The sequence below is a fragment of the Eschrichtius robustus genome, chromosome 12 (assembly GCF_028021215.1).
Source record: "Eschrichtius robustus isolate mEscRob2 chromosome 12, mEscRob2.pri, whole genome shotgun sequence".
Lineage (NCBI taxonomy): Eukaryota > Metazoa > Chordata > Mammalia > Artiodactyla > Eschrichtiidae > Eschrichtius > Eschrichtius robustus.
This window is the reverse complement of record NC_090835.1, coordinates 75,169,673-75,196,703: the sequence shown is the minus strand read 5'-3', so window position 1 is coordinate 75,196,703 and position 27,031 is coordinate 75,169,673. Positions and strand designations below refer to the sequence as shown.

Sequence of the window (27,031 nt, the reverse complement as noted above, 5' to 3'; positions counted from 1 at the left end):
ATTTGTTCCAACCTCACCCCAGAATGTGTGTGAATTCTCAATTATCCATGTTGTAGAGAGCTTAAAGGGGCAACTGCAAATGAGGGAATATATGAATAAATTAGAAAGCTCCTGGTTGCCCTTTGACAATGAAATTCTTGTAAATGGATAGGAGGCATGACTAAATAGCTTGTTGGTTTGGGAATAACCACATTCATCCTGGGAGGGGGTGGCCCTCTGAGAATGTACGATCCTAGGAGAGATAGACCTTCCTTCTAAGAGGTAGTTTACGGATAGACTGAGAAATTCAGCATGAAGATATATAGGAAGGAGAGAGTAATTCCTTGCTGGAGCGGGACTTGTGGCTCCGCCCTGGATGTGTTTCATAACCACCTGGGGATAAACATACAGAACCTGGGCCGCAGGCCTAGTGATTCTGGTCTCCCGGTCTGGGAGTGGAGTAGGGGCATCAGAATTCTTCATAAGCTCTGCGGTTCCCTGGTAGCCTAGTGGGCCTAGCGGTCAGGATTCCAGGCTTTCACTGCCATGGCCCGGGTTCAATCCCTGGTTGGGGAACTGAGATGCCGCAAGCCATGTGGCGCGGCTAAAAAAAAAAGGATTCTTCACCAGCTCACCAGGTGATCAGGAATGAAACCAAGCAGTAAATGGAGACAACGTAATAATTACAACACATACCATAAACTGGACATTGGAGGTGCATTTCTCTCCCTCAGAACCACCCCTACAAGCAGCTTATATGATCCCCATTTTATAGGTGAGAACGCTGAGGCTCAAGGTCACACAGCAGAGCCTGTATTTTAATCTAGATCTGAGTCTACAGGCCTAATAGATAATATTTTTGTTACATTCCACACTGCAGGAGGTCAGCCTGGAAGAAACTTCCCAGAAATTGAAATTAAGATCCTCTGCTCTGAGGTAAACTATAAAATCGATACATAATGGGTCAGAGCAAAAATAGGCAAACTGATCTAAAGAGACACAGAGGCTTCTAGAGCCAAGGAGGGCTCGACCTTAACCCTTGGCCTCTGTTAACGTATCTGAAGAAAGAATGCGTCAGTGGGGCTGGGGGGTGCTTGGGCTGAGAGAGGGGTCCTGGCCCTGCTGACCTCTGGCAGCATCGTGATCTGGCATCAGCTCTTTGCTTCAGCTTTCTCCCTTCTGTCCCCACCTCTCTGGCTGTTGTTTCCTTCTGAGTCTCCTCTTTCTCCACTTACCCCTTGAATGTGGGTGATCTCTGTATTCTGCTCTCCCACATTTCCTAGGTGGTAGTATCCAGTCCGGGGCTGGGTTGCCTGTGCTGAGGACTTCAGAGGTGCATGCATACCCCTGATGTCCAGGCTCAAGGCATCAAGGTCAAGGTCGGAGAGAGGGGAGGGTGTCTGCAGCCAGGGCCAGAGTTCACGCTCCAGCTGGGCCCATGTTGGCTGTGGACCTTAAAAGTTATTTTTTTAGTCTCAGTCTCTTTACCTGTGAAATGGGATAGTAATGCCTACCTTAAATGATTGTTGTGAGAATGAAAATAGACTCGGCATTCCAAGCGCACAGTAAGAACTCTATAAATGACACCTATTTATTATGTCCAGCCGGTGTGGGACTTCACTTGAATGTGGACACTTCAACAGCAACCTGTGAAATAGAGAATCTTTTCCCCTAAATCTGTTCTTCCACTTAGATAGATTCCTAATCCTAGGAAATAGAAACACCTTCCTTCCAATTGCCGAAGCCAGACTCCCAAGAGTCAGCCTGGACTATTCTCCCCACCACCATCCAAATGGCCACCGAGTTCCAGTGATTCTGTCTCCTGCATTTCTTCTATTATCATAAGCTGCCCTTGGAATTTCTCACTAAGTTATTACAAGAACCTCTTAACTGCTCACTTAGTTTACTCTTCCTGAAACTCCAAATGCTTATGTACTCAGGTTCTGGTGCAGATGAAAACCCTTTAATAGCTCTCCATTACCTTTGGGGCACAACTCAGATTCTGCTGCAGCCATAAAAAAGTCCTTCATGATCTGCCCTGCCTTCTGTCCGGCCTCCGTTCTTGCCACCATCCTGTCTTGGGCCCTACCTGCTGGCGGTGCTGAACCACACACCAAATATTCCTGGTCCTCACACCTCACTAAGTATCACTAAGTCTTCACTAGGAGAAAAACCACATACACACACATGCACACACATACACACATACAGCCTGGAGCAGGTGCCCTTCTCCCGAGGTTTCCATCTGTTTTTCCAACAGGACTCTGAGCCCCCAGCTCCCCTTGGGCATCTCTGGGTGCCTGGTATGTGGCACGTTCTCAGTAGGAGGCTCTCCTAATAAAGCGTAACATTGCATGGGGTGGGCCATGCACAATTCTGTACAATTTACAGCCTCACACCTCTGTGGGGTCCGTTTGCTTCATTCATCCATTCTGCTGTATTTGTTGAACACTTCCCTCAAGCCCCGGTCCAGGCACTGGGGATGTGGCAGGGTTAGGAGGATGGGAATTCTAGAGGTAGGGGAAGTGGCTCCCATTTTATCTAAAAAGGTCAGGAAAGCCTCTCTGAGAAGGTGAACAGTGAACAGAGGCATGAGAGAAGGGGGAAGGGTGCTGTGTGGGAATCTAGGGGAAGAGTGGTCCAGGCAGATGGAATAGCCAGGACAAAGGGGATCACTAGCCCCATTTGACAGATGAAGAAGGCAAGAGTCGAGGTTAAGTCATCCAAAGTCACAGAGTAAGTGGCCACGCTGGGTTTCAAACCCCAGTTCTGTAACTCTTGACTCACAATGTCGACCATTGCTCTACACGGTCTTTTTATTTGTTTGTTTGTTTGTTTGTTTGTTTATTTATTTATGCGTGCCAGGTCTTAGTTGTGGCATGCAAATTCTTAGTTGCAGCATGCATGTGGGATCTAGTTCCCTGACCAGGGATCGAACCCAGGCCCCCTGCATTGGGAGCGTGGAGTCTTAGCCACTGCGCCACCAGGGAAGTCCCTACACGGTCTTTCGTGGGAACAGTGGGCGCCTTGGCTGAGGACAGGCTGCTCTGTTCACCGTGCCACACTCTGGTTGGACTTTGACTTCCCATGTCAATGACAGCATGGGCAGATCAGCTGGTATTGAGGTTCACCTGTGACTCTGTTGTTCTGTTTTGTCTCTCCGTTTCTTTCCATGGCCTTTATTGGAGACAATTAGATTGTGTCTACTCCACAGGCAGCCTCAAGAAACACACTTTCTCCTGCAAAGCTGAGGACCCGACCCTGAATTACGATGACTTCGCAAAGGCACACTTCTCCTGGCTGGTCAGTAGTCAGAGTGGCCTCTGTGGACCCTGTATCTGCCCCCACAGCTCCCTTCAGACTTCAGCAGAGAAACTGAGGCGAGCGTCTCTGCAGAGGTGATATATGAGCTGGCCTTGAAGGACGTGGAGCATTTCAAGAGCGGTGGGGGTGTGGGGTTTAGGCAGAAAGCAGTGTGTGAGCTGAGCAGGAGATCCGTGTTGGACACTCAGTGGCCCTGGAGTATAGGTCGGAAGGGGTGGGGGGATTGGAGGGGAGATAAAGCTGGAGGGAGAATTTAGGGTAGATCATGGCAGCCTTTTTTTTTAATGGCCGACTTTGCATGTCCGTTTCAGATAAGTGGTCTGGATTTTGCCCTGTAGACATAGAGATTTTAAGGTTTAAAGAAGCAAAGGGAGCACGTGTGCATTCCTGAAGTTTTGAAAGAGTGGTTGGGCAATCCTGGGGAACACAGGCTGGAGAGGGTGAATGGAGGTAGAGAGACCATGGGAAGAGAGTATTGCAGCAGTGCTAGACTTAGCTGGGAGCACCGGAGCCTTGAATGGAAGGGCCAGATTCCAGAGACATTTTGGAAGTAGAGGTGACAGGATCTGCTTATAGGTTGATGTGGAAACTCGGAGCCAGAGGATCTGAGAAAGACTAATGTCCACGTTTTCGTCTTGGGTGACCCAGTGGATCATGGTTAGCCAACACAGAGTGCAAAAAAAAGGAGAGATAGGCTTTGAGCATCTTGTGTTTGAGGTGTCTGTGTGACATCCAGGTGGGGGTGTGGGCTGGGAGTTCGGGATGAAGGTTAGAGCTGGAGAAACATGAAAGCTGAGGCTCAAGGAATAGAGTGAGGTCTCAGAGGTGTACGTGAGAGGAGAAAACCAGGGCCTGGGCTTAAGCCCTGGAAGATGTTTTTGTAGTTCTAGAGGCAGATGGAGGATGGAGGAGCCAGGGGAGCTGTGGATGAGGGTTTTGATTAAGGCATCACTGGGACTGTTTGACACACTTCAGCATCCGATGGTAGGTGATGGAGGGCACATCTCAGGGAGAGCACACGGTTGACCTAGTCTGGGTTATCTGCTCAGAGGCACTCAGACCAGGGGTGCTTCCGGTCAGCCTGGACTTGTTTACATGACCTTTGTGCCGGCTGCCTTCTTCCTCTGCTTACGCCCAGCCTCCTGCTGTTGAGGGGAAACTCCTGAAAGTGGGTATCCTGATCTCTCCCCGTTATTCTCCGGGAAGCTCAGCCTAGGGCTTTGCACCCTGTAGGGCACCGGATGTGGGTGCTGAATGACCAAGCAGAATGGATGACAGCGGGGAACTTGGTCTGCTGCTTCTCCTTGAGTACCTTTTTAAGGAGAACATAGCGTTTTGTGGAGTGGGTATAACCTGCTCCCTGAATCTTGAGTTGCTTCAGTCTTGCTCCATCCATTGGTCCATCCATCTGTTCTGGATCAGACTTTTCCAGTGTAAATATCTACTAAAAGTTGAGTACTTTGAACATGGGACTGGGGGGCTCCCAGCACTTTTCACTCATAAGCTTACTTATATTACAACAGGCCTCTGAGGCAGATATTACTACCCTATTTTGCAGACGAGGAATCAGATAATTTCTCCCAGGTCACATAAGAAGTCAGTGGCAGAGGTAGGATTCAGCCCAGGTCTAACTCAAAAGCCCCTACGCTCTCAATCATTCATGCTAAGGCCACCCTACGTAAAAGGTGATCATATAATTTACTAATCCAATCTGGAATGCTTTTTTAAATTTATTTATTTATTTTTGGTTGCATTGGGCCTTCATTGCTGCGCATGGGCTTTCTTCAGTTGCGGTGAGCTGGGGCTACTCCTCTTTGCGGCGCGCGGGCTTCTCACTGCAGTGGCTTCTCTTGTTGCGGAGCACGGGCTCTAAGCGTGCGGGCTTCAGTAGTTGTGGCAGACAGGCTCAGTAGTTGTGGCTCACGGGCTTCGTTGCTTCGCAGCATGTGGGATCTTCTCGGACCAGGGATCGAACCCGTATCCCCTGCATTGGCAGGTGGATTCTTAACCACTGCGCCATCGGGGAAGTCCCTCTGTTTAACATTTGGAGGAACTGCCAAATTGTTTTCCAAAGTGGCCGCACCATTTTACATTCCCATCAGCAGTGTAGGAGGGCTCCAATTTCTCCACATCCTCACCAACACTTGTTATTCCAAACTGGGCACTTTGGAGAGTGAAAGGGTGCACCATTAATAATTATATCAGGACAACCAGTACTAACTGGAACATATTCTACTTAGATACAAAAAGATTAGAAGATTCAATTCCTGATTTCAGGGAACTTTCTGGCCACAGGATGAGTCAAAGCCCCAAAACCCACATACTTGAGTCAATTGAAGAATCAAGCAAAGGTAAATTATTAAGAAGGAAAGCAAAAAAAAAAAGAAAAAGAAAAAAGGAAAGCAAAGTACATTTTGTTTCCCCCAGGCGACTGTATTTTCTTTAAGAGAAAAGAACTGTCTTATTTGTCCTTGTATTCATGGCCCCAGGAGGATCTTGGCATTTGATAGCGTGTCAGTGAAGATCTGTGGAATAAATGAATGAATGAGAGAATAAATGATACAAACACTCTTGGAGGGAATGTTAAAAAAAAAAAGAAAAGAAAAAGTCACCTGGCTTGGATTTGTGAGTTTGGGGGAAATATGGATCTTTTCTAAAAATGTATTATTTTGCTCAGTGTTTTAACAACACTAATGACAATTTAAAAAGGAAAAAGTAAATAACCTACAATTAGAGGGATCTTAAACTGGATTTTGCAGGTGTGAATGACTGAACAGAGGTGGAGGAAAGGCCTTCCAAGCAGGGGAGTTGCCTGAGCAGGGAGTCTAGAACCACAGCCATGTCTTTATCCTACAGGAGGTTAACAAATTTGGGGAATAAAAAGCTGTGGTACCCACCCCCAGGAGTTTCCAGTCTTTTGGGGAAACAATGAAAACAGTTTGTAACAACCTTTAACTGGTTGTGTGCCCTTGGGCAAGTCAGTTCCCCTCTCTGGGCATCAAAAATCCTTTTGTCTCAAAATTTCCCTGAATCTTTCAATCTTACAACCCTGCAAGTTTCCTGAAATTGGTGGGCCAGGAGCTAGGCCTTGAAGGAAGGAGCTAGATTTGGAGAAAGGATGCCAGTGGTGGGTGATAAGGTCCTGAGGTGGGCTGGAGTGCTCCAGCTAAGATAAAATGGGATGGGATGCCTTGGCCCTCTTGAAGGAGAACTTTAAAAGCCAGGCTGGTTGATTTTTAAATTTGACCTGATAAGCAGGTCCTTGGACTGGAGATGAAAGGCATGTCTGTGAGAGATTAATCTGATGGCTCTGGGCCACGGATCCTGGATCTATCTGGAAGCAGGGTGAAGACCTAGGGCCTGTCAGGGAGGCTTCTGCAATAGTAATGTAGGCCCAGCCTTTCAAAAGAGGGTTTGAGACTCCTTCGGTTAGTCTTATGATACACATGGGTTCCATGGAGTTTCATTTTCCTAACCATAAGTAATTTAAACCATTCTTTTTATAATATAACAGTTATGACTGTATTATGGACCACATGCCAAATGTATATATATTTTTACAGCAGAATATTAGACTTTCAGGTTTGCAGAAGGCAATTTTAAATTATGCAACCAGATTCCTCAGAGAGATGAATTCTCTCTGCTATCAAAGGGGTTTACTTTGGTGGAAAATTTTGAGAAATTTGCTAAAAGCCTACTGGAGGAATAGGAAGAGTGGGATCTAAGTGAGCTTCAGAGAATGGTTTTGTTGGGCCAGGTAACTAATTGGATATAGGAAACCCAAGAAAGGAAGAAATCCAAGATGGCTTAAAATCTGAGGACTCTGAAGAAAGATGATGCTATTCATTAAAAAATGTACAAGTTAAGAGAGGGGTGGGAAATGATGGTCTGCCTTGAGAACATTGGGCACAGGTGACCTTGAGAACAAAGGACTGGTTAGGATGGCCATGGAGGAGGAAGCAGTAACCCTTGGTCTTTCCCTGCCTTTGCTAAGGCCCTCAAAGCTCTGTCCAGTGGCCTGGCATGCTTGGCACTTTGCCTGGTTTATTTTCAGTGTATCACTACTAAATAAGATGTTTACTGTAGGATTTTATTAGATGCCCTATCAGACTAAGAAAGTTTCCATCTATCCCTTCTTTGACAAGAGTTTTTTCATATTGTAAATGGATGTTGAATTTTATCAAGAACTTTTGGCTTCTGTTGATGTGATCATATGATTTTTTTCTCCTTTAATCTTTTAGTGTGATGAATTATATCGATGTTTTCAAAATAAACTACCGTGCATTAAAAAAAATTTTTTTTTCTATTTCTTTATTTACCTTATTTATTTATTTTGGCTGTGTTGGGTCTTCGTTGCTGCACAGGCTTTCTCTAGTTGCGGCGAGTGGGGGCTACTCTTCGTTGAGGTGCGCAGGCTTCTCATCGCGGTGGCTTCTCTTGTTGTGGAGCACGGGCTCTAGGTGCGCAGGCTTCAGTAGCTGCAGCTCACGGGCTCAGTAGTTGTGGCTTGCGGGCTCTAGAGCGCAGGCTCAGTAGTTGTGGCACATGGGCTTAGTTGCTCCGCGGCATGTGGGATATTCCCAGACCAGGGCACGAACCCATGTCCCCTGCATTGGCAGGGGGATTCTCAACCACTGCACCACCAGGGAAGCTCCTACCATGCATTTTTGGTATAAAGTCAATAACATATTGCCCTTTTTATATATTGCTGGAGTCAGTTTGCTAATATCTTGCTTAGGATTTTACATTCATGTTCATAAGTGTAATTTTCTTTTCTCATTTTGTACTCGTTGGGTTTTGGAATCAAAGTTACACTAAAAATGAGTTGAGATGTGAACCCTCTTCTTACATTCTCTGCAAGAGTTTGTATAAGATTGAAATTACTGTTTTCTTGAATGTCTGGTGGAGTTCTTTGCCTGTTTGCTATTGAAGGCTGTCCTATCACGTGGGTGATAGTAGAGAAAGGAACTTTTATTTGGGGAGTGAAAGTAGCTTAAACAATAAGGAAAATATACTATCTCACACATCACAAAAAGCCCAGAGGTAGGTGGTTCCAAGATTGGTTAATTCAGCCGCTCAACAACATCAGGGAGGGAAATTTGTTCTGATCTTTCAGCTGTCATTCTCAGGTGTCAGCTCCTTCTCTCATTATTGCAAGATGGGTGCAGCTACTCTGGGCATCACAGCAAGATGGTTAAGAGTGTGGGTTCTGTAGCCAAACCTGGTTTCAGATCCCATAGCTATCTGACGTTAGGTAAATTGCTTAACCTCTCTGTCAGATGGAATGACAGTAGTGCTTTACCTCAGAAGTTTAATGTTATATGGATTAAATGAATTAGTTTTTTTAACTCTTAGAATAGTGCACATAGTAAGCATCCAATAAATATTAGCACATCTTACTCCATTCTCACCTGAGGCAGAAATGAATCTATTTTTCTCTTGTACCCCACTTACTGAAGCCCCCTTAGTAGACTTACTTCACACCTTATGGCTAGAATATGACAACTGCCCATTCCTAAACCAGCTGTGGAATTATCATGATTTGGTTTGGAAGAATTTAAGTTCAACCTCTGAGACAGGGGAGTGTTGGGCCTCCCCTGAAACAGCCATCTGATACCACAACAAAATATGGGTTCTGTTTGCAAGGCTGAAGTTGGGGTGGTGATAGTGGGGACTTTGGGGGTGGCACAAAGAGGGGCAGAGTAGGATTCCCCATCCCTACTTGTTTTCCACAGTATTCCTTGGAATCACTCCTTAGATTTGCCTAGCACTTCACAGTTTCCTTCATGCTTTTTAACTCGTGCATTATCACATCTGGTCTCAGATCCATTCTCTAAGCAGTTTGGGCTCTTGTTATCCTCTTTTTTTTTTTTTTTTTAACCACCATTCCTTGTACTTTTTTTTATTTTTTAAATTTATTTATTTATTTATTTATTTTTGCCTGTGTTGGGTCTTCGTTTCTGTGTGAGGGCTTTCTCTAGTTGCGGCGAGCGGGGGCCACTCTTCATCGCGGTGCGTGGGCCTCTCACTATCGCGGCCTCTCTTGTTGCGGAGCACACGCTCCAGACGCGCAGGCTCAGTAGTTGTGGCTCATGGGCCTAGTTGCTCCGCGGCATGTGGGATCCTCCCAGACCAGGGCTCGAACCCGTGTCCCCTGCATTGGCAGGCAGATTCTCAACTACTGCGCCACCAGGGAAGCCCTATCCTCTTTTATAGATGGGGAAACAGGCTCCCAGAGTTGAGGTACTTGCTTGGTTCTGTGTTTATAGCTGGTACAGAGCCGGGTCCTGGGACTTAAACTGAGGTCTTCAGATTCAAAACTCTGCCTTTTGGGGTTTTTTTTGGCCACATCACGAGGCATGCGGGATCTTAGTCCCTGACCAGGGATCAAACGCATGCCCCCTGCAGTGGAAGCATGGAGTCCTAACCACTGGACCGCCAGGGAATTCCCAAAACTCTGCCCTTTTATTCCTCTTCCATGAATTCCCAACTGTCTGTCATTTACATGCTGTCCTCACAACTGCCACATCCATGTGCCTCCTCTGCTATTGTCTACTTCATATTTTCAAAATTAACAGTTTTTCATTAAATAATGTATCTTAAAAGGAAGCTTGATAGGACTTCCCTCATGGCGCACTGGTTAAGAATCCACCTGCCAATGCAGGGGACAGGGGTTCGAGCCCTGGTCTGGGAAGATCCCACGTGCCGCGGAGCAACTAAACCCGTGAGCCACAACTACTGAGCCTGCGCTCTAAAGCCTGCGAGCCACAACTACTGAGCCCACGTGCCACAACTACTGAGCCCACGTGCTGCAACTACAGAAGCCCGCACGCCCGGCACCCATGCTCCGCAACAAGAGAAACCACTGCAATGAGAAGCCCGCGCACTGCAACGAAGAGTAGCCCCCGCTCACCGCAACTAGAGAAAGCCCATGCACAGCAGCGAAGACTGAACACAGCCAAAAACAAATAAATAACATAAATAAATTTAAAAAAATTAAAAAGGAAGCTTGGTAAAGCCCCAGGTTTGATGTTCTGGTACACATACAACTTTCGAATGAGCGCAAAACTGTTAAAAATATTTTTATTCAGGATTAGAACTCCTGCCCTGGCGCCAGCGTTCGAATCCCACCTCTGACGAGGTACCACACGCTCTCTACCCAGATGCCCGTGGACCTCACATTTTAGGGTGCAGCAGCCCCCTTCCAAGCCCCAGCCTTGCGACTTTGCCTGATGGCTGTTCTGGCTGTCGGCCCCCGGTGCCATGCCCACCGCCACCTAGGAAAGCTGGAAGTGCTGGTGCTTAATTCCAGACCCACCTCCATCCCCAGCAGCCCTCAACCATGGCTGTTAGGAGTTGATGGACAGGTGTCCCTGTTCCCTCGCCCTGCCCCTCAGGAGCAGGTCCCCCAAGGCATGGGCTTTTCATCATCTACCAGAGTTCCCAGAAGGACTGAGTGCCACCCCACAGTGGTAACTGACCCAATGATGCATTCTTTACCGGCTTCCTTCCTCTCGGGTCTCATTTCCCCACTCTTCCAGGTGCTTCCTGGAATCACCTCCCAGGTACATTACTTCACTTGAATCCTTGTCTCAGAGTCGGATTCTGGGGAGCCCAAACTAAGACAACCACTTGCTCGCTGTCTGGTGTTGGGTGTTACCTAACTTCCCTGTGTCTCTCTGTTCCCATCTGTTATAGGAGGGTAATAATAGCACCTGTGCCTCTTAGAGTGAATTGGTAAAGCTCTCAGTGCCTGGCTAAGAGAAGGTGCTTAGCAAGTGGGATCTACTACTATTACTACTACCTAAAATTCCCAACTGTGGGTAGGTGCCCCACAGTTGGGAGCTAAACTTTCTCTGGGTGCCCCCTTCCTGCCTCTCCCCTCTGATGCCCCCACGTACCCTCTGAGCTCCTTCAGTCCCACTTCTTCCACCGTAGGCTGCCTCATGGAATTCAGGTGCCCAGGACCACCCCACCACCAGCACTCCCACTGCAGCCCACCCTTCCCATCACACACAGATCACCCTGCCCGCCTCTGATGGGGGTTGCAGATGCCCAGGTAAATAAGTCTTCTATCCTAATGACATCTTGGGATTCTCCACGATGCAGGATCACCATAGTCATCCAGTCCAGACTGGAAGCTCTTAAAACGGAGGCTTCTCATCTCTGACTCGGGTCCAGCATGTTCCAGTAAGTGTGGATTGTTAATGATCACTGCTACCTTTATTGAGCACTTACTATGAGCCTGGGGCTGTTGTAGGTACTTTCTCTGTATTAATCCTTGCACCCACCCTATGAGGTATGTGCTGTTACTATCCCCATTTTGCAGATGAGAAGCCTAGGACAGAGAAGTTAAGTAACCTGGCCAAGATCACACAACTGGCAAATGGCAACCTAAGTCCAGAGCCTCTCTTACTTTTCATGATGCAGCTGGTGCAGGGCTATCTCGTGCCTAGAATGAAGAATACTGGCTTTCTTGCTTCCCAGCTGAAAGTCCAAAGACCAGTCTCTCTTTGCCAGCTGTTTTGCTGTAGCAAGTTACCCATCCAAACCTGAGGCCCAGATCTCACCTCACCCTTAGCTGTGGAACAGGAATATCAAACAGTAAGGTCTCATTTATTCAGAACTCTGGCAGCCAGAACAAGGGAGAAAAAGCACGTGTGAATATATAGGCTGTTTTCTAATTTTATGATAAGGAGAGACTTGACAGGTTCAAGCCAGTACCTGAGGTTTCTTTTCACAAGCAACGTATGGACTAGAGATTGCAAACTGCTCCCTGCCCATCAGATCCAGCCCATAGAGCATGTGTGTGCCTTGGAAACTAAAGGAATTGGATGGCTCCTTACCACGGTGTAGCAAAAGGCTGGGGCTAAGCAGAGCCTCCTGGCTTTGTGGGGGGAACACATGCTGTCCACTGTGCCCAGCCCCGCCCCTCCCCACTGGCCCTGTGCTCTAGAGCTCCTCACTGACCACGAGTGAGTTGCCATTTATGATGCAACTTGTGCTGGTGTTTTTCTCACATCCAGTTTGTCTCATTCATGCATTCATTCATTCATGCAAAAAAGATGTTTTGAACACTTACTATGTACCAGGCACCATTTGGTTTCGGTGAGGTGGTGAGAGAGCGGACAAACTATAAGCAGAACATGGAGGTAGAGTATAGTGTATGTTAGTGATTAGTGGTAAGCAGAAAAATAAAGCGGTGAAAGGGCCCAGGGAGAATCAGGGTTGGGGTAGGATGGCCAGAAAAGGCTATATGAGAAATGTGACTGAGTTAAAGCCCAAAGGCAGTGAAGGAGGGGCTTTGGGGACATGGGGGGGGCAGAACATTGCAGGCAGATGGAACAGCAAATACAAAGGGGACATGTACACCTGGTATGTTCCAAGAGTAACAAGGAGACCAGTGTGGCCAGAGCAGAGTGAGTGAGAGATAATCACATGAGTGAATGGAGAGCCCTGGGGGGTTGAGACTAGACTGGATGGGGCAAGGGTGGACCAGTGACGCCCATCAGGAGGCCACCAGCCCAATCCAAGCAACAGATGATGCCGCTTAGGCCAGGGTGGTAGCAGTAGAAATAGAGAAAAGGTAAAGATTGGAGATGTGTTTTGGACATAGAACCAATCAGAAATGGGTGATGTGTTGGATGTGGGAGACCAGTCAGGACAAAGAAGAATTGAATTTGGACCAGGGAGGTAGCAGAGGAAGAGAAGAAAAGAGGGTGGATTCTGGAGATATTTTGAAAGTAGATGTTCCATGCTCTGCTGATGGATGGATGTGGGATTTGAAAGAGCAGAGTCAAGAATGACACCAAGTGTTTTGGCCTGAGCAGTTGGAAGGATGGAGTGGCCATGTGCTGATATGGGGAAGCTGGTGGGAGGAGCAGGTTTGTTGAGGGAAAGCTTAGGATCTCCGTTTTGGAGAAGTTGAGTCTGAAGGTGCCTATTGGACATCCGTGTGGAGTTGCCGAGAAGGCACCCTCCTGTGTAAAACAGAAACAGAAGACAGGTCAACTCACGTGCCCGCTCTGATTTGGTAGCCCTGTCCAGAGTGCTGTGTTGACATTTTTAAAAAATTATTTTTAAAATTATTTATTTATTTATTTGGTTGCGCTGGGTCTTAGTCGCGGCAGGTGGGCTCCTTAGTTGTGACACATGGGCTCCTTAGTTGCGGCACGCATGTGGGATCTAGTTCCCGGCCAGGGATCGAACCTGAGCCCCACGCATTGGAGTGCTGAGTCTTAACCACTGCGCCACCAGGGAAGTCCCGGTGTTAACATTTTTTTTTAAATAAATTTATTAATTTGTTTGTTTATTTTTGGCTGCGTTGGGTCTTTGTTGCTGCGCGTGGGTTTTCTCTGGCTGCGTCCAGCGGGGGCTACTCTTTGTTGCGGTGCATGGGCTTCTCATTGCGGTGGCTTCTCTTGTTGTGGAACACGGGCTCTAGGTGCGCCGGCTTCAGTAGTTGCAGCACGCGGCCTCAGTAGTGGCTCGCAGGCTCTAAAGCACAGGCTCAGTCGTTGTGGCGCACGGGCTTAGTTGCTCCGCGGCATGTGGGATCTTCCCGGACCAGGGCTCGAACCCGTGTCCCCTGCATTGGCAGGCGGATTCTTAACCACTTCACCACCAGGGAAGTCCCCGGTGTTAACATTTTTAAGGCCCATTCAGGCTCAGTGGGAAAGAGTTTCTTGATCAGTAGTGAAGCCTGTCTTGGGAGCTGGATAGACAAATAGTGGCGAACATTGGGTGTAAGACATTCCACTGTAGAGTGGGAAGAAAATGTGAAAAATTCTATTCTATGTATTTTTGTCTTACACTTTACATTTTCTTCATATGTTCTATAATGTACATAATATGTTAGAGTAGCAGGTTTGGACATAGTTTATAAATTAAGTATTCTGTATCCATTGGAAGAGTATGCTCAGTTTTTACTGAGGAATGGATGAACAAACACTTTTGGAGATTACTGATCTGAAATATTTTACAACAAATGCTGAAAATAGTGACCTGGATTACTGTAAGCCCTGAAGTGTCTCCTGAATCCTAAAAAAAAAAATGTTGTTCAGTTTGGTTTAATGCTTAATTAAAACAATTGGCTTTCCAAAATGCCAGTGTTATCAGAGACTTTTTTTTTTTTTTTGGCCACACCGCACGGCATGTGGGATCTTAGTTCCCTCATCAGGGATCAAACCCGAGTCCCCTGCAGTGGAAGCACAGAGTCTTGACCATTGGACCACCAGGGAAGTCCATCAAAGACTTTTTTAAAAAAGGGTGAGGAACTATTCTAGAGTAAAGGAGATTAAAGAGGTAACAATGCAAACACGATCCTCGAATGGATCTCCGGTTGAGAAAGCAAAAAGCTATGAAAGGCTATTACTGGAACAACTGGGGACCTTTGTATGTAGATTGTTTGTGGTATTGTATTAGTATGCAATTTCTAATTGGGATCATTGTTTCATGGTTACTGGGAGACTGTTGCATTCTTAGGAGACACAGGCTGAAAAACTTAGGGGTAAGGAGTCATGATGTCTGTAATTAGGTCTCAAATAGTTCAGCAAAATACATATAGGAATTTAGGTGAAGGGTGTGTTAGTGGTCACTGTGCTATTCTTGAAGCTTTCCTGTAGTTTTGAAATATTTCCAAGTAAAAATTTGGGGGGAAATAGTATTTATATAAGTTTCTCCAGTTCTCGGAAAACTAGGAATCCGATAAAGGCATGTCAGACCGCTTTTCATATACTGGATTGTTTCATTAACCAGAACACTTGTTGTCTTCATCCTTTCTGAAGCAAAGAATTTGCCAAATCTTTCCCACCACTACAGTAATCCCTGGCATTTATTTTCCAGGTGCCTCCACATCCATCATATTACATTTATTATCATAAATAGTCCCTATAGATGAAGAAATTTGTGCCTGTAAATTCCACAATCACGATGAACTTTTTTTTTTTAATGGCTCACCATATGCCAGGCACTGTTCTGTGTGTTTGACACGAATGAGTGCATTTCATCCTCCCAACCACTCTTAGGGGTGGTATTACTGATAGTTAATTCCACTAGGGGATTGTAAGTAAAGAAAAAAGTATGGGAGACCCCTGTAAGTTAATAATCACTCAAGAGAGCAGGGTTGCAAAACCGAGCAGCCTTGCTTAGCAACAAAACCCTGCAACATAAGCACGGTTTCATTACTATCATTCTCATTTTCAGAAAAGGAAACTGAGGCACAGGGAGGTGGTATAATTTGCCCAAAGTCACACAGCCAGGGAGGGTGGAGTGACAGAGCAGTGTGGCCCCGGGCCCTGCAGTGTTCACCACCAACCCCCTGACCATGTACTTCACACTGTGAGCTGGATCACCTAAGTTTGCTGGAGCTGCCATTCCAGAAGGAGGGCTTCTGGTCCTCAAATTTTGCTTTTCTCTGAGGGGTTCCGGGTGTATGTTCATAGGAGAAAGGGTACTCCTTGAGAGAGGGAACAACAACAACAGCAAAACTACCATCTTTGAATGCTCATATGGGCCAGGCACAGGCAAGATGCTTTCTGCCTGGTTAGTCCTCAGAACCCCTCTGCGGGGTAGAAATATTATTATCTTCATTGGACAAAAGAGGAAACGGTGGAGCCAGGCTTTGAACACAAGCAGCCTGACCCCGCAGCCTTACCCCAGCCCCCCACCCATGCTGCCTTGCCTCTACCTGCCATCTCAATGGGTCTGACGGTAACAGCTACAGAATGTAGCCTGTGGGGTGATGGGCCTCACCCATCACCTTGTTCACCCCCTCAGTTCTCAAATGGGGACATTTCAATGCTGAAGAGGAGGAGGAGTGGGAGAAGGAAGAAGAGGAAGAAAGCATTGCATCCTTCCTCCTTGGGGCTTTTCATCTGGCCTGTGACATTCCATTCCCACCCCTCTAATTTGCCATTTCATTGAGCAACTTTTTCTAATTGAATGCACCTGGGCAGAAACTCCTCCCCATATTGGCCCTGGTCAGTGCTTTGGCTTTTTTTTCTTCTTTTATGAAAAAAACAAGGGGAGCCCCTATTTCTTTGAGGTGGAGCTGCTTGGTGAAGTTCCCAAGCAGATAAGCCAACCCTCCAGAAACTCTTCTGCCTTGGCGCTATGTTGAGCTCACCTGCCTCCTTGGAGGACAGCCGGCTTGTAGCTGACCTTGGCCTGGAGGCCCAGGACGACTCTGCTCTGGGCATGGCAGTCCCAGCCAGGGGCGAGGCAGAGGTATCCTTCAAAAGGCCCTGCTCACCAGGAGCCACCTTCCCCAGGGTGCAGGTGTTCCCCTTCCTCAGTAAATCAACAACTAATAAGTCTATTCGCACTCCTAAAGGAGCACAAGAGGCAGTAGAATAAAGTAGTTAAGAGCATGAATTCTGCAGCCGGACTCCCTAGGTTGAATCATGCCTCTACCACTTATTAGCTTTGTGACCTTGGGCAAATTATTTAGCCACTCTGAGTACAGGTTTCCCTTTCTGTAAAATGGGGGGAAATAATAATATACTTCTGAAAAAAATAAAAAATACTGGTGATTTACTGTCTCATCAAAGATGCACAATCTTCTTAACAGTCCTACTCAATAATTCTGAAAGTAAAGAAACATTTTCCTTCAGGACAGATCTGGTTTCTGGTTATGTACTTAACTTCAAAAGCTACATTTTTTAGTCCCCCTAAAAGCCCTTTACATTTCAACATCTTTGCCTCCCCATAACTTCATATCTAATCTTTATAATTTTAGATTCACTGTTCTCCTTAACAAAAGAGTGCAATGCAATGATTAGTTAACTAAAGGAACTTCTTGTTTGTATTTTTGAAGAGAGTAGACGACTTGCAAGATCAGACAAGGTACACAGCACACATTCACGCTGACACAACAAGAGCTGTTGAATTAAAAAATTTATGCAGATTACTAATAAACCACTTTTCTTTTCGCCAGTTGGTAGAGGTGCTTTTTTTTTTTTTTAAGTAGATATCTAATGTTTGTTCATTAGATTGGTTCAGCCTTTCAGCAGGGAAATTTGGTAATAAGAACTGTATCAAAAGCCTTAGAATGTTTCATAACCTCAGATTGAGAAATTCCACTTCTAGAAATTAATTCACTTCTAGAAATAATCATGAGTGTGCACAAAGATATTACCACAAAAATATTTTACAGTATTATTTCTAATAGAGAAGAACTAGAAACTATCTAAATTGCCAACTATACAGGTTTGGTGAAATACATTATGATATATTCACTCAATGGCATACTAGGAAGTCATTAAAAATATGTTGTAGAATATTTAATGAGATGGAAAATGTGTTGACAGTATACTTTTTTTTTTTTTTTTTTTTTTAAATATTTTATTTATTTATTTATGGCTGTGTTGGGTCTTCGTTTCTGTGCCAGGGCTTTCTCCAGTTGCGGCAAGTGGGGGCCACTCTTCATCGCGGTGCGCGGGCCTCTCACTATCGCGGCCTCTCTTGCTGCGTAGCACAGGCTCCAGACGCGCAGGCTCAGTAATTGTGGCTCACGGGCCCAGTCGCTCCGCGGCATGTGGGATCTTCCCAGACCAGGGCTCGAACCCGTGTCCCCTGCATTGGCAGGCAGATTCGCAACCACTGCGCCACCAGGGAAGCCCGACAGTATACTTTTTAGTGAAAAAAACAGCTTACAAAACTGCAGAATGATCTCATTTTAAAAAATATATGTGTTTATTCAGAGAATAATTTTAGAAAAATAAACATTGACTTTTTAAAGGGTTATCTGGATGGTGCAATTGTGAGTAATTATTATTTCCTTTTTTGTGTGACTTATCAGTATTTTCTAAGTTTTCTACAATGCAGATGAATATTTCCATGATAAGAAAACAACAAAAAATTATTATATAAAAAAGAACAATTCATTGAGAAAATGCTTAACGCAGAGCTTGCCTCTTCTATAGGGTGTCATTTCTCTAGTAACTCGCTTCCTTAGCGTCTCCTCTCCTTGGAGGACCCCAGGAGAGGCAGGGATCCCCAAGGCCTCCTCCCATTTGGAGCATTACTGGAGGCTTGTGGTTTGCCTCCTGGTCATGTGGAATCCAGCTTTGGACAAGCTGCAAAGTCCCAAAGTTTGGGAGGTAGAAGAAATGGCAACTGGAAGATTTTATATAGAGTCTGAGCAAGAAACTCCTCCAAAAAGGAACTAGTTTTGGACTTCCATGGTGGCGCAGTTGTTAAGGATCCACCTGCCAATGCAGGGGACACAGGTTCGAGCCCTGGTCCAGGAAGATCCCACATGCTGCGGAGCAACTCAGCCCGCGAGCCACAACTACTGAGCTCGCGTGCCTAGAGCCTGTGCTCCGCAACAAGAGAAGCCACCGCAGTGAGAAGCCAGCCTCCTCTCACTGCAACTAGAGAAACCCCGTGCGCAGCAACAAAGATCCAACACAGCCAAAAATAGATAAATTTATTTTTAAAAAAAGAAACTGATAAAAAAAAATAATATATTGATTAAAAAAAAAAAAGGAGCTAGTTTCTCTGCCCATGTTTTCCTCAGACAGAAACTAAGGCCGAATTCAGGGTTTGTCCAAGGCCACACGGCCAACTTAAATGACAAGGTGAGGCCTTGAAGCCATGGCCTTTCCGCCCTGTTGTATTTCTAAAATATGCCGATTTAGACTATCTCTTCTCACACTTTAATATGCACAGGAATCACCAGGGACCTTGTTGAAATGCAGATTTTGATCCAGCAGGCCAGGGATGGGCCTGAGGGTCTGCATTTCTAACCAGCCCTCAGGCGATGAAGATGTTGCTGGCCTGGGGATCAGTTTAAGTAGCAATGGTGTAGAGCACAGATTCTAGAGCCAGATCGTCAGCTTCCCAATCCTAGCTCTGCCGTAGACGAACTATTATTATAGTTACTGTACTTCAGTTTTCTCAACTGCAGAATCAGTATGACTTAACTCATAGCTTTTTCGTGAAGATATAAGTGCTTAGAACACTCTTCACTAAGAACTAGCTATTTTATTATTATTTATATTCCCTAGAGCAAGCAGCGAAGGGCGAGGTACGGTTTGACGAATGAATGGATAAACTTTGGAGAAAAGTTCTCCCTGGGCGACTGGAGTCAGAGAAGCAAAATGGGAGGGCTCGGAGGTGGGGAAGAGGCCCACCTCGAAAGAACTTCTCTCCACCGGATGGTCAGAAGGACCCGGAGCGCCCGGAAGCCGGCCGGCCCACGCCCCGCGGACCAATGCGGCCGCCCGGGGGGAGGGGGAGCGCCCGCCAGCCCTTTCCGTCTGGGCGCCGGAGGCCCCGCCCCCTGGAACGTCGCGACGTCCGAGCATTCCACGGTTGCTACTCGGTCGCGAGGGGCGGGGCGCCTGTCAGGGAAGCGGCGCGCGCGGCGGCGGGGGCGGGCTGAGGCTCCGCCGCGCAGTGCCAGCGCCAGCACTAGACCCGCGCCCCGCGCTCTCCGGCCCGCCGCCTGCGTTCTGGCTCGCGAGCCCGCACTCCCGCCCTGCCCGTGCGCTGCCCGAGTATGGAGCTGCTGTGCTGCGAGGGCACCCGGCACGCGCCCCGGGCCGGGCCGGACCCGCGGCTGCTGGGGGACCAGCGTGTCCTGCAGAGCTTGCTCCGCCTGGAAGAGCGCTACGTGCCCCGCGCCTCTTACTTCCAGTGTGTGCAGAGGGAGATCAAGCCGCACATGCGGAAGATGCTGGCGTACTGGATGCTGGAGGTACCGCCCGGAGGGTCTCCCCTCCCCCGCCACCCCGGCGTCCCCGGCTCCGGACATCCCGGGGCCGCCCTGTTGGGACATCCTGGTCCCAACAACAATCAGCAAGATGTTTCTGTGGCGCAGATCCCCGGGGCCTGGCCTTTCACTCCTTTCACTCGGGCACCCTACCCGGCTACCTCCCTGGTGTCCCTTTCTTTCCCTTCTCCAACCCTGACTTTGACTGCCAGTTGTTTGGCACCCCAAGTAACCCTCTCTTCGGGCCGGGAAAGCGGGACAAGGGCCACTCTCTCCCCTCCGGCTTCTCTCAGCGTCTCCCGCCTCGCTCCCCCGCCCGGTCTTCTAGGGAGACCGCGCCTGGAAAACCCTGGGCTCGGCCGCCCCCGCCGCAGAGCCGGTTCCTGTGTGTCGCGGGGTTCTGGCGGGGAAGGCGGTGGGGTGGCGCGCTGTTCCGGCAGTCAGGGAAATGAAAAGTGCGGGAGGCAGCCGCTGGCGTCTCCTCCCTTCCCTTTGGGTGTGTGCACTGGGTGGCGGTAATGGGGTTTAAGGTCCCAGTTCTCTGGCTCCCGTGGGGGACTCTTCCGTCCCCTCTCAGCCTCGGTATTGGTGGGGGGGGGCAGTCTCAGTTTGGAATCCTTAAGGGAGGGAGCCTCTGGCGTACCCCGCTTCCCCCCACCCCCGGGGGGAAGGAGGCACCGCAGAGGAAGTGGAGGGGGGACGACACCTTGGGGAAGGCGCATCCTGCGTATTAGTCCTTGTCACTGTAAGTACACCTACCCCCTCCCGATTCTTGCTCCCTATTCCACTTCCCTTCAGCGCACCTCCCCCCCCTCCTTTAGTGCTGCTGCGTTTCCTTTGCCTCTGCCCCAGAAGTGACTGTGCGCCCTCCCCCAGGTGTGTGAGGAGCAGCGCTGTGAGGAGGAAGTCTTCCCCCTGGCCATGAACTACCTGGATCGCTACCTGTCCTGCGTCCCCACCCGCAAAGCGCAGTTGCAGCTCCTGGGTGCGGTCTGCATGCTGCTGGCCTCCAAGCTGCGCGAGACTACGCCCCTGACCATCGAAAAACTGTGCATCTACACCGACCACTCTGTCTCTCCCCGCCAGCTGCGGGTGCGTGCATAATCCTCCCCACCCCCCCAACACACACTGCCTTCTCACTTACCGGGAAAAGGAAAGCTAAGACCCTCAAGAGCTTTCTGTCCCTGGGGAGGGTAGCAGAGGCTTTTTTTTTTTTTTTTTTTTTTGATGAGATGGGACAGTGTGGTGTGATGGTCAGGGTAGCCCCCAGCCCAGGCTTGCGCTGCCAGCATGAACCAAACCCCTTCTCCTGACCTCCAGCGGGTGCCACTCCTTCCTGGTCTTTCCCCCAGATAGCAACAAGTCAAACTGCATGTCTACACTCACTAGTACTTTGCCTCTGGGTTTACACAGCCACCATGAGTTATTTATTGGCAGCAGCAGGACATGCCTACGCACCCCCCCTGGAGTGGGGGAGTGGAATGTGCTTCATGTGGGGGAGGGGGGCCGCCCTGGTTGAGTCTGTATCCCAGTGTATGGACTTTGTGATCGAAAAGCCTCCCAGAGCAGTTTATAGCCAGGGTTGCTGTAAGGAAGGGCCAAGGAGTTTCATCCCACCTTCTTTCCTTCCTTTTATATCCCAGGAGAAACAGCTCCTTCCTAATTCTCCATTCGCTAGCCTCACTCTGGGAAACTTGAGCAGCTGCTTCAGGCCTGTGGAATCATCTCTTCTTTTCCTCTTTAGCCAAAGGCCAGAGCTGAGGCACAGACTGGGGCTGAGCTGCAGCTGCTTCCGATGTGATAATGATGCCCTGTCCCCTGGCCCACCCACTCTGACCAAGGTCTTTCATAACACTGTGGGGAGCTGCTGTCACTCCTGTGGTTTGGGAAGTGGCTCCCTGGGCCTCTTGCTGGGAACTTGGGCTGGGCTCTTCCCGAGGCAGGACAGGGGAGACACCAGTTCTCTTTCCCCACTGACCCTGGAGAGGAGGTGGGGGAGCTGCTTGTATCTGGAAGAGGTTATTTAGGGCATGCAGATCATCTCCCGAGGGGCGGGGGTGGGGGGAGAGGGGTGAGCTGGCACCTTCCTCCACCTTGCTCTACAGCGGCCCAGTCTTCTCTTGACCCGGAGAGGAGTCTCTGGGCCCCATCTCCCGGGGAGGAGGGCAGCGTGCAGGCTGCTGTGATTGGCTGGCCAAGAAGCCAGGGTACTGGGGCCCCCGAGTGCTGCTTGTCGAGGAACAGGATTCCTCTTCCTGCCAAGTAGCTCTCGGAGATGGGAGTAGGAGGCCGGAGTTGGGAATCCGGGAGGCCCCACAGCTCTTTGTGATGAATCTGGTAGTTTTTGGCAAGTCTAAAGGTGGAGCTGGTTTTCAGGGCTAATGAGCAAGATGTTTTTGGAGGGGTTTAGGCTAGAAGGTAGAAGGGGACTTCCTTTCTGTGAAAAGATTAGTATGGTGTGTGTGCCTTTACGTGAGGAGAGTTTTTCAGAACAGGCCAAAAGTCCTCCCCATGCCTGAGCTGGGGGGTGGAGTGTGCCGATCGATGACTTCCTAGAAGGTCAGAGTTGGAAGGGACCTCAGAGAGCTCCAGTCAGTCCAAATCCTCGTGCCACAGAGAAGGCTGGGGCCCAGAGAAGGAAGGAAAGGTCCTGCCTCAGCATTGCACTGAGGCTGAGGAGAATTTGGATGTTCTAGCACTCAGGTGGCCTAAGAGGTTAGGGATGTGATGGAAGCTGCCAGGGGTGTGTTCTCGGCCAACTGAGGGCTGAGGTTCTCAGGGGCTGCCCTCGCTCACGCAGGACCCTATGCCTCCCCACAGGGAAAGCCCCACTCCAAGTTGCCTTCTAGATGTTTCCTTGGATGCTAGGTGCTTTCTGTTCACTTTTTTTTTTCTAAAGGTTTTTTTTCTTTTTTTAAAATTAATTAATTAATTAATTAGGCTGCATTGGGTCTTCGTTGCTGCATGTGGGCTTTCTCTAGTTGTGGCGAGCAGGAGTTACTCTTCCTTGCGGTGTACAGGCTTCTCATTGCGGTGGCTTCTCTTGTTGCGGAGCACGGGCTCTAGGCACACGGGCTCAGTAGTTGTGGCTCACGGGCTCTAGAGCGCAGGCTCAGTAGTTGTGGCGCACGGGCTTAGTTGCTCCGCGGCATGTGGGATCTTCCCGGACTCGAACCCGTGTCCCCTGCATTGGCAGGCGGATTCTTAACCACTGCACCACCAGGCAAGTCCCTCTGTTCACTTCTGAGTTAGGAGTTTGACCACTGGGACAAGCACCAGGAGTAGAATGCTAGCTTCTCTGCCCAACTTCTTCCCACTCCAGGCCGGGCTGTTTTCTGTGGGGCTCTGTGAGAGGTTCAAGAGGATGACACCTAGGTGGGGGCCAGGAGAGGGACAGCTGTGACTGGGGGGCCTAAAAGAGGTTGGATGGGGTTGCCATTTCTACCTCAGTAAGGGGTCAAACCCATGAGTTCCTTCCTGAGATAAAACAATGAAGAAATCCTCATGTGTGCAACTCAGAAACGGGGCCAGGGCTGGGAACCCCAGAAGAGTGGATTGGGGTGAGGCTCCCAGCCTCCCTCCAGGACCTAGCAGTGGTATAGAGGCTAGGGCAGGCAGAGAGATGGTTTGATCCCTCAGGGATCATCTGGACCCATCCTGTTTGGCTTGGCCTCCACTTCTCTTCCTAAGACTCAAATGGCACTAGGCACTACGGGTTCCAGCCAAAGAGGCGGAGTGGGGTGCTCTGTCTCAGCCCCACACCCCAATGTCCCACCAAGGGGATGTGGGTTGGGTTGGGCAACCTCCACTTTGAGGAACCTCAGGGTTGGCTCAGTGGCTGTGTCACAGGAGGTGTGGCCTCATGCTCACCCCAGTTGCTTCAAGAGGTGTGGACTTGGCTGGGATGCTGAGTTGGGGGCAGGCTAGTGATCTCCCCTTTCACAGATCCTTGGGATTATGGAGATTCTTTCTGCTTCATGCCAGAGGAGCCTCAAGTTCATGGTGTTGGTGGTGGTATCTGCTGCTGCAGTCTTTTCTTTCAACCCTGGCTGGAGAAGTGCTCAGAGCCTTGCAGGAAGTCAGGAGAAGGCCTGGATTACTGGATCCCAAAAGATAACCCAGCAGGATTAAAAGAGATAATTCATGTAAATAAAGCATGTAGTTCTGGCATCTAGGAAGTGACCAATAGGGCTCAAAGCAAGTGCCCCCACCTCTTTCCTGCCACGGTGCCAGTCCTTAAATTCAAAAGCAGAACTGGGGTCCTGACCTTCAAGTGTGATGGGCTTCCCTCCCTGTGAGACCTCTGCTTTAGTCCCTCCCCTTCCTTTCTTTAGCCACTGACCCTACCCTCTTCCTCAACCTCCAGGACTGGGAGGTGCTGGTCCTGGGGAAGCTCAAGTGGGACCTGGCCGCCGTGATTGCCCATGATTTCCTGGCCCTGATTCTGCACCGGCTCTCTCTGCCCCGTGACCGACAGGCCTTGGTCAAGAAGCACGCCCAGACTTTTTTGGCCCTCTGTGCTACAGGTAAGAGTCCTACACACATTTTTACCAAGCCAGGGAAATCAGAAGACTTGGAAGGGTGAGCGGTAAGCAGGAGATTCTGGTTTCTTGAACTGATTTCTTGAACTGAAATCCTGAACAGATTTCTGGTTTCTTAAATTTCTTCTCAAAATTTATTTGTGAAAATTCTATTCCCTCTGAGCCCCCAGTCTCAATACAGAAAAGCAGCAAAGCTGTATGGGATCTCAAGAGACCACCCCCCCACCCCCCAAGTATGTAGGTGGGTCACTGAGAGCTTAGAGAGAAGTGACTTGCCCAGGGTCTTACAGTGACTAAGTTGAGAGCAGAAACCAGGTCTCTTAACCCTAATTTTGTGTCCACACCAGGAAGAGACTCATTCACTCCCTGGCCCCTGGCCAGGATCACTTACAGACCACCCTGGACCTGACCCTCTCCAGGAACGAGCCCCTTTCCTGCCTTTCTCCCCTGCAGCTATCTGACACCACTCGCTGCTGGGGTTTTCAAGAAGACCCCTGCTCTATTCATACGGCCTGGCACTTTCTGGGTAATAGAAGGTGCGTGCTGGTTGTTATCCTTGAAACCACCCTTGCCTCATGGTCCCCCCTTTCTTTCCAAGATTACACCTTTGCCATGTACCCGCCATCCATGATTGCCACGGGAAGCATTGGAGCTGCAGTGCAAGGCCTGGGTGCCTGCTCCACATCTGGGGATGAGCTCACAGAGCTGCTGGCAGGGATCACAGGCACTGAAGTGGTGAGTGCTGGGCAGCTGGGCAAGTGGCCTCAGTTCACGAGGCAGCGCTATTCCCTGAGCCTCCAGCAGAGGGAGCTGTCGCCCCCCCACCCTGGTCTCCACTCCTGGTTTCAAGTGCCCTGCTTTTGGGGCTTCTGTGGCCTTTTATCTCCTTCCTTGGTCTGGAGAAGAGCAAGTGTCTTGGGCGGGCTGAAGGGCACTGTCCCTGGGTACCCTTTTCTTGACAAAGGGTGTGCAGGAGTGGGGGTGGGGGATTTGGTGTCAGGTGCTGGGCTGCTCTCACACCCTCTTGCCACATCCTCTTGCCAGTTTCTGAGAATTGAAAGCTGATTCCTGGGGTTGGGCTGTGGCCTAACCTCCCCAGACTTCCCTGTGTGCTGGGAGGTGTCCTCCAGCACCTGCTGCCACATGCTATGGGGGGAGGGACGTGGACCTTCCTCACGGTTCCCCCTTGTTCCCAGGACTGCCTGCGGGCCTGTCAGGAGCAGATTGAAGCTGCCCTCAGGGAGAGCCTCAGGGAAGCCACCCAGACCTCCCCCAGCCCAGCGCCCAAAGCCCCCAGGGGCTCCAGCAGCCAGGGGCCCAGCCAGACCAGCACTCCCACAGATGTCACAGCCATCCACCTGTAGCCCTGGCGAGGCCCCCTCGAGTGGCCACCGACAGCAGAGGAGGGGACACTGCCACCCCCCTCCCTGCCTGCAGGAACGAACCATGCCACAGCTGAAGCCCGAGGGGGCTCCTTCCTACTTGCCTGTCGCGAGCCGAAGGGGTCGGGTCCTACCTATCCCTGCAGTGTGCACTAAGGGGCCTGGCCAGCTGCGGCTGGTGGCCAGTCAGGCTCCTCCTTCTCCCTGCATCTGACCAGCTCAGCTCCATCCCAGTCCTAGCTGGGGGTGGGCCAGGCTGGCCAGAGATGAAATTGAAGTCTGTAAAATACATGTACCAGCATTCCTTTTGGGGGCCCCCTTATCTCTGGGGCTCTCGTGTTCTCAACTGCCAAAGTTGAACCCGGGCCCTTGGCAGTGAAAGCGCGGAGTCCTAACCACTGGACTGCCAGGGAATTCCCTAGTTACTGCATTTGGATTGGGGTCTTTCTGAAGAACCCTCACATGTTCTAGACACATGTGAGAAGGAAGAGTGGACATCTCCTCTCAATGCACTTGGAGGCCCCTGCATAATCCATGCTCTCAGCTGCTCCTAGAGGGAGGGGCCCTGGCCTCTGTCCGGGGGGCAGGAACCAACCTCCTCGCTTTGCTTTCCGCTCAGCTTCTCCTGTGTGATTGGGGGGTGGAGGGGCAGTGCTGAAGGAAGAGGTTGTTTTAATTTATTAATTGCTTTGAGTACAGCTGTAAGAGGGTGTGGTGGGGCCCATCTACCCTGAGTGGTGGTGACCCTGGTGGTTGCTGCATTCCTCCCCTCTCCTACCGCTAGAGAATCTTCATGGCCGTGGCCGAGGAGCTGCTACAGCCTGGGGTGGGGCCACGCCCTCCTCTCCCTCTGGCCCTCTGCTCCATCCTGCAAGGCTCTGGGGGATGAAGCAGGGATGACCTGGAGGTGACCAAGCCCCCTGTCTGGAGAGGGAGGCAAGCCCTGTTGACACAGGTCTTTCCCGAGGCCACAAGGTCCAGGCTGGTGGCCCAGGACCATCATGCTACCTTAATAAAGATTCTGAAATAAAACTGTCTTTGGCTTCTTGGATTGGATGGCAGTGTGGGCAAAAGCCTATTTCTAGAGG

At 49.4% G+C, this 27,031-nt stretch overlaps 1 protein-coding gene across 3 annotated transcripts in view; it reads left to right on the top strand.

Moving 5' to 3' along the window:
• Window positions 1-26,975, top strand: part of CCND3 (cyclin D3) — an 81,032-nt gene extending 54,057 nt beyond the window's left edge. The window contains exons 1-5 of one of the 3 annotated variants that reach the window (XM_068556941.1): window positions 19,663-20,005; window positions 20,897-21,112; window positions 24,387-24,546; window positions 25,160-25,296; window positions 25,758-26,975. In XM_068556941.1, coding sequence (XP_068413042.1) covers window positions 19,808-20,005; window positions 20,897-21,112; window positions 24,387-24,546; window positions 25,160-25,296; window positions 25,758-25,925 — 879 coding nt within the window. In that variant the 5' untranslated portion in view covers window positions 19,663-19,807 and the 3' untranslated portion in view covers window positions 25,926-26,975. Of the gene's footprint in view, window positions 1-19,662; window positions 20,006-20,896; window positions 21,113-24,386; window positions 24,547-25,159; window positions 25,297-25,757 lie in introns of those variants that run through there. The other 2 variants (XM_068556939.1, XM_068556940.1) reach the window with 2 other exon arrangements.
• Window positions 26,976-27,031: the final 56 nt, after the last annotated feature.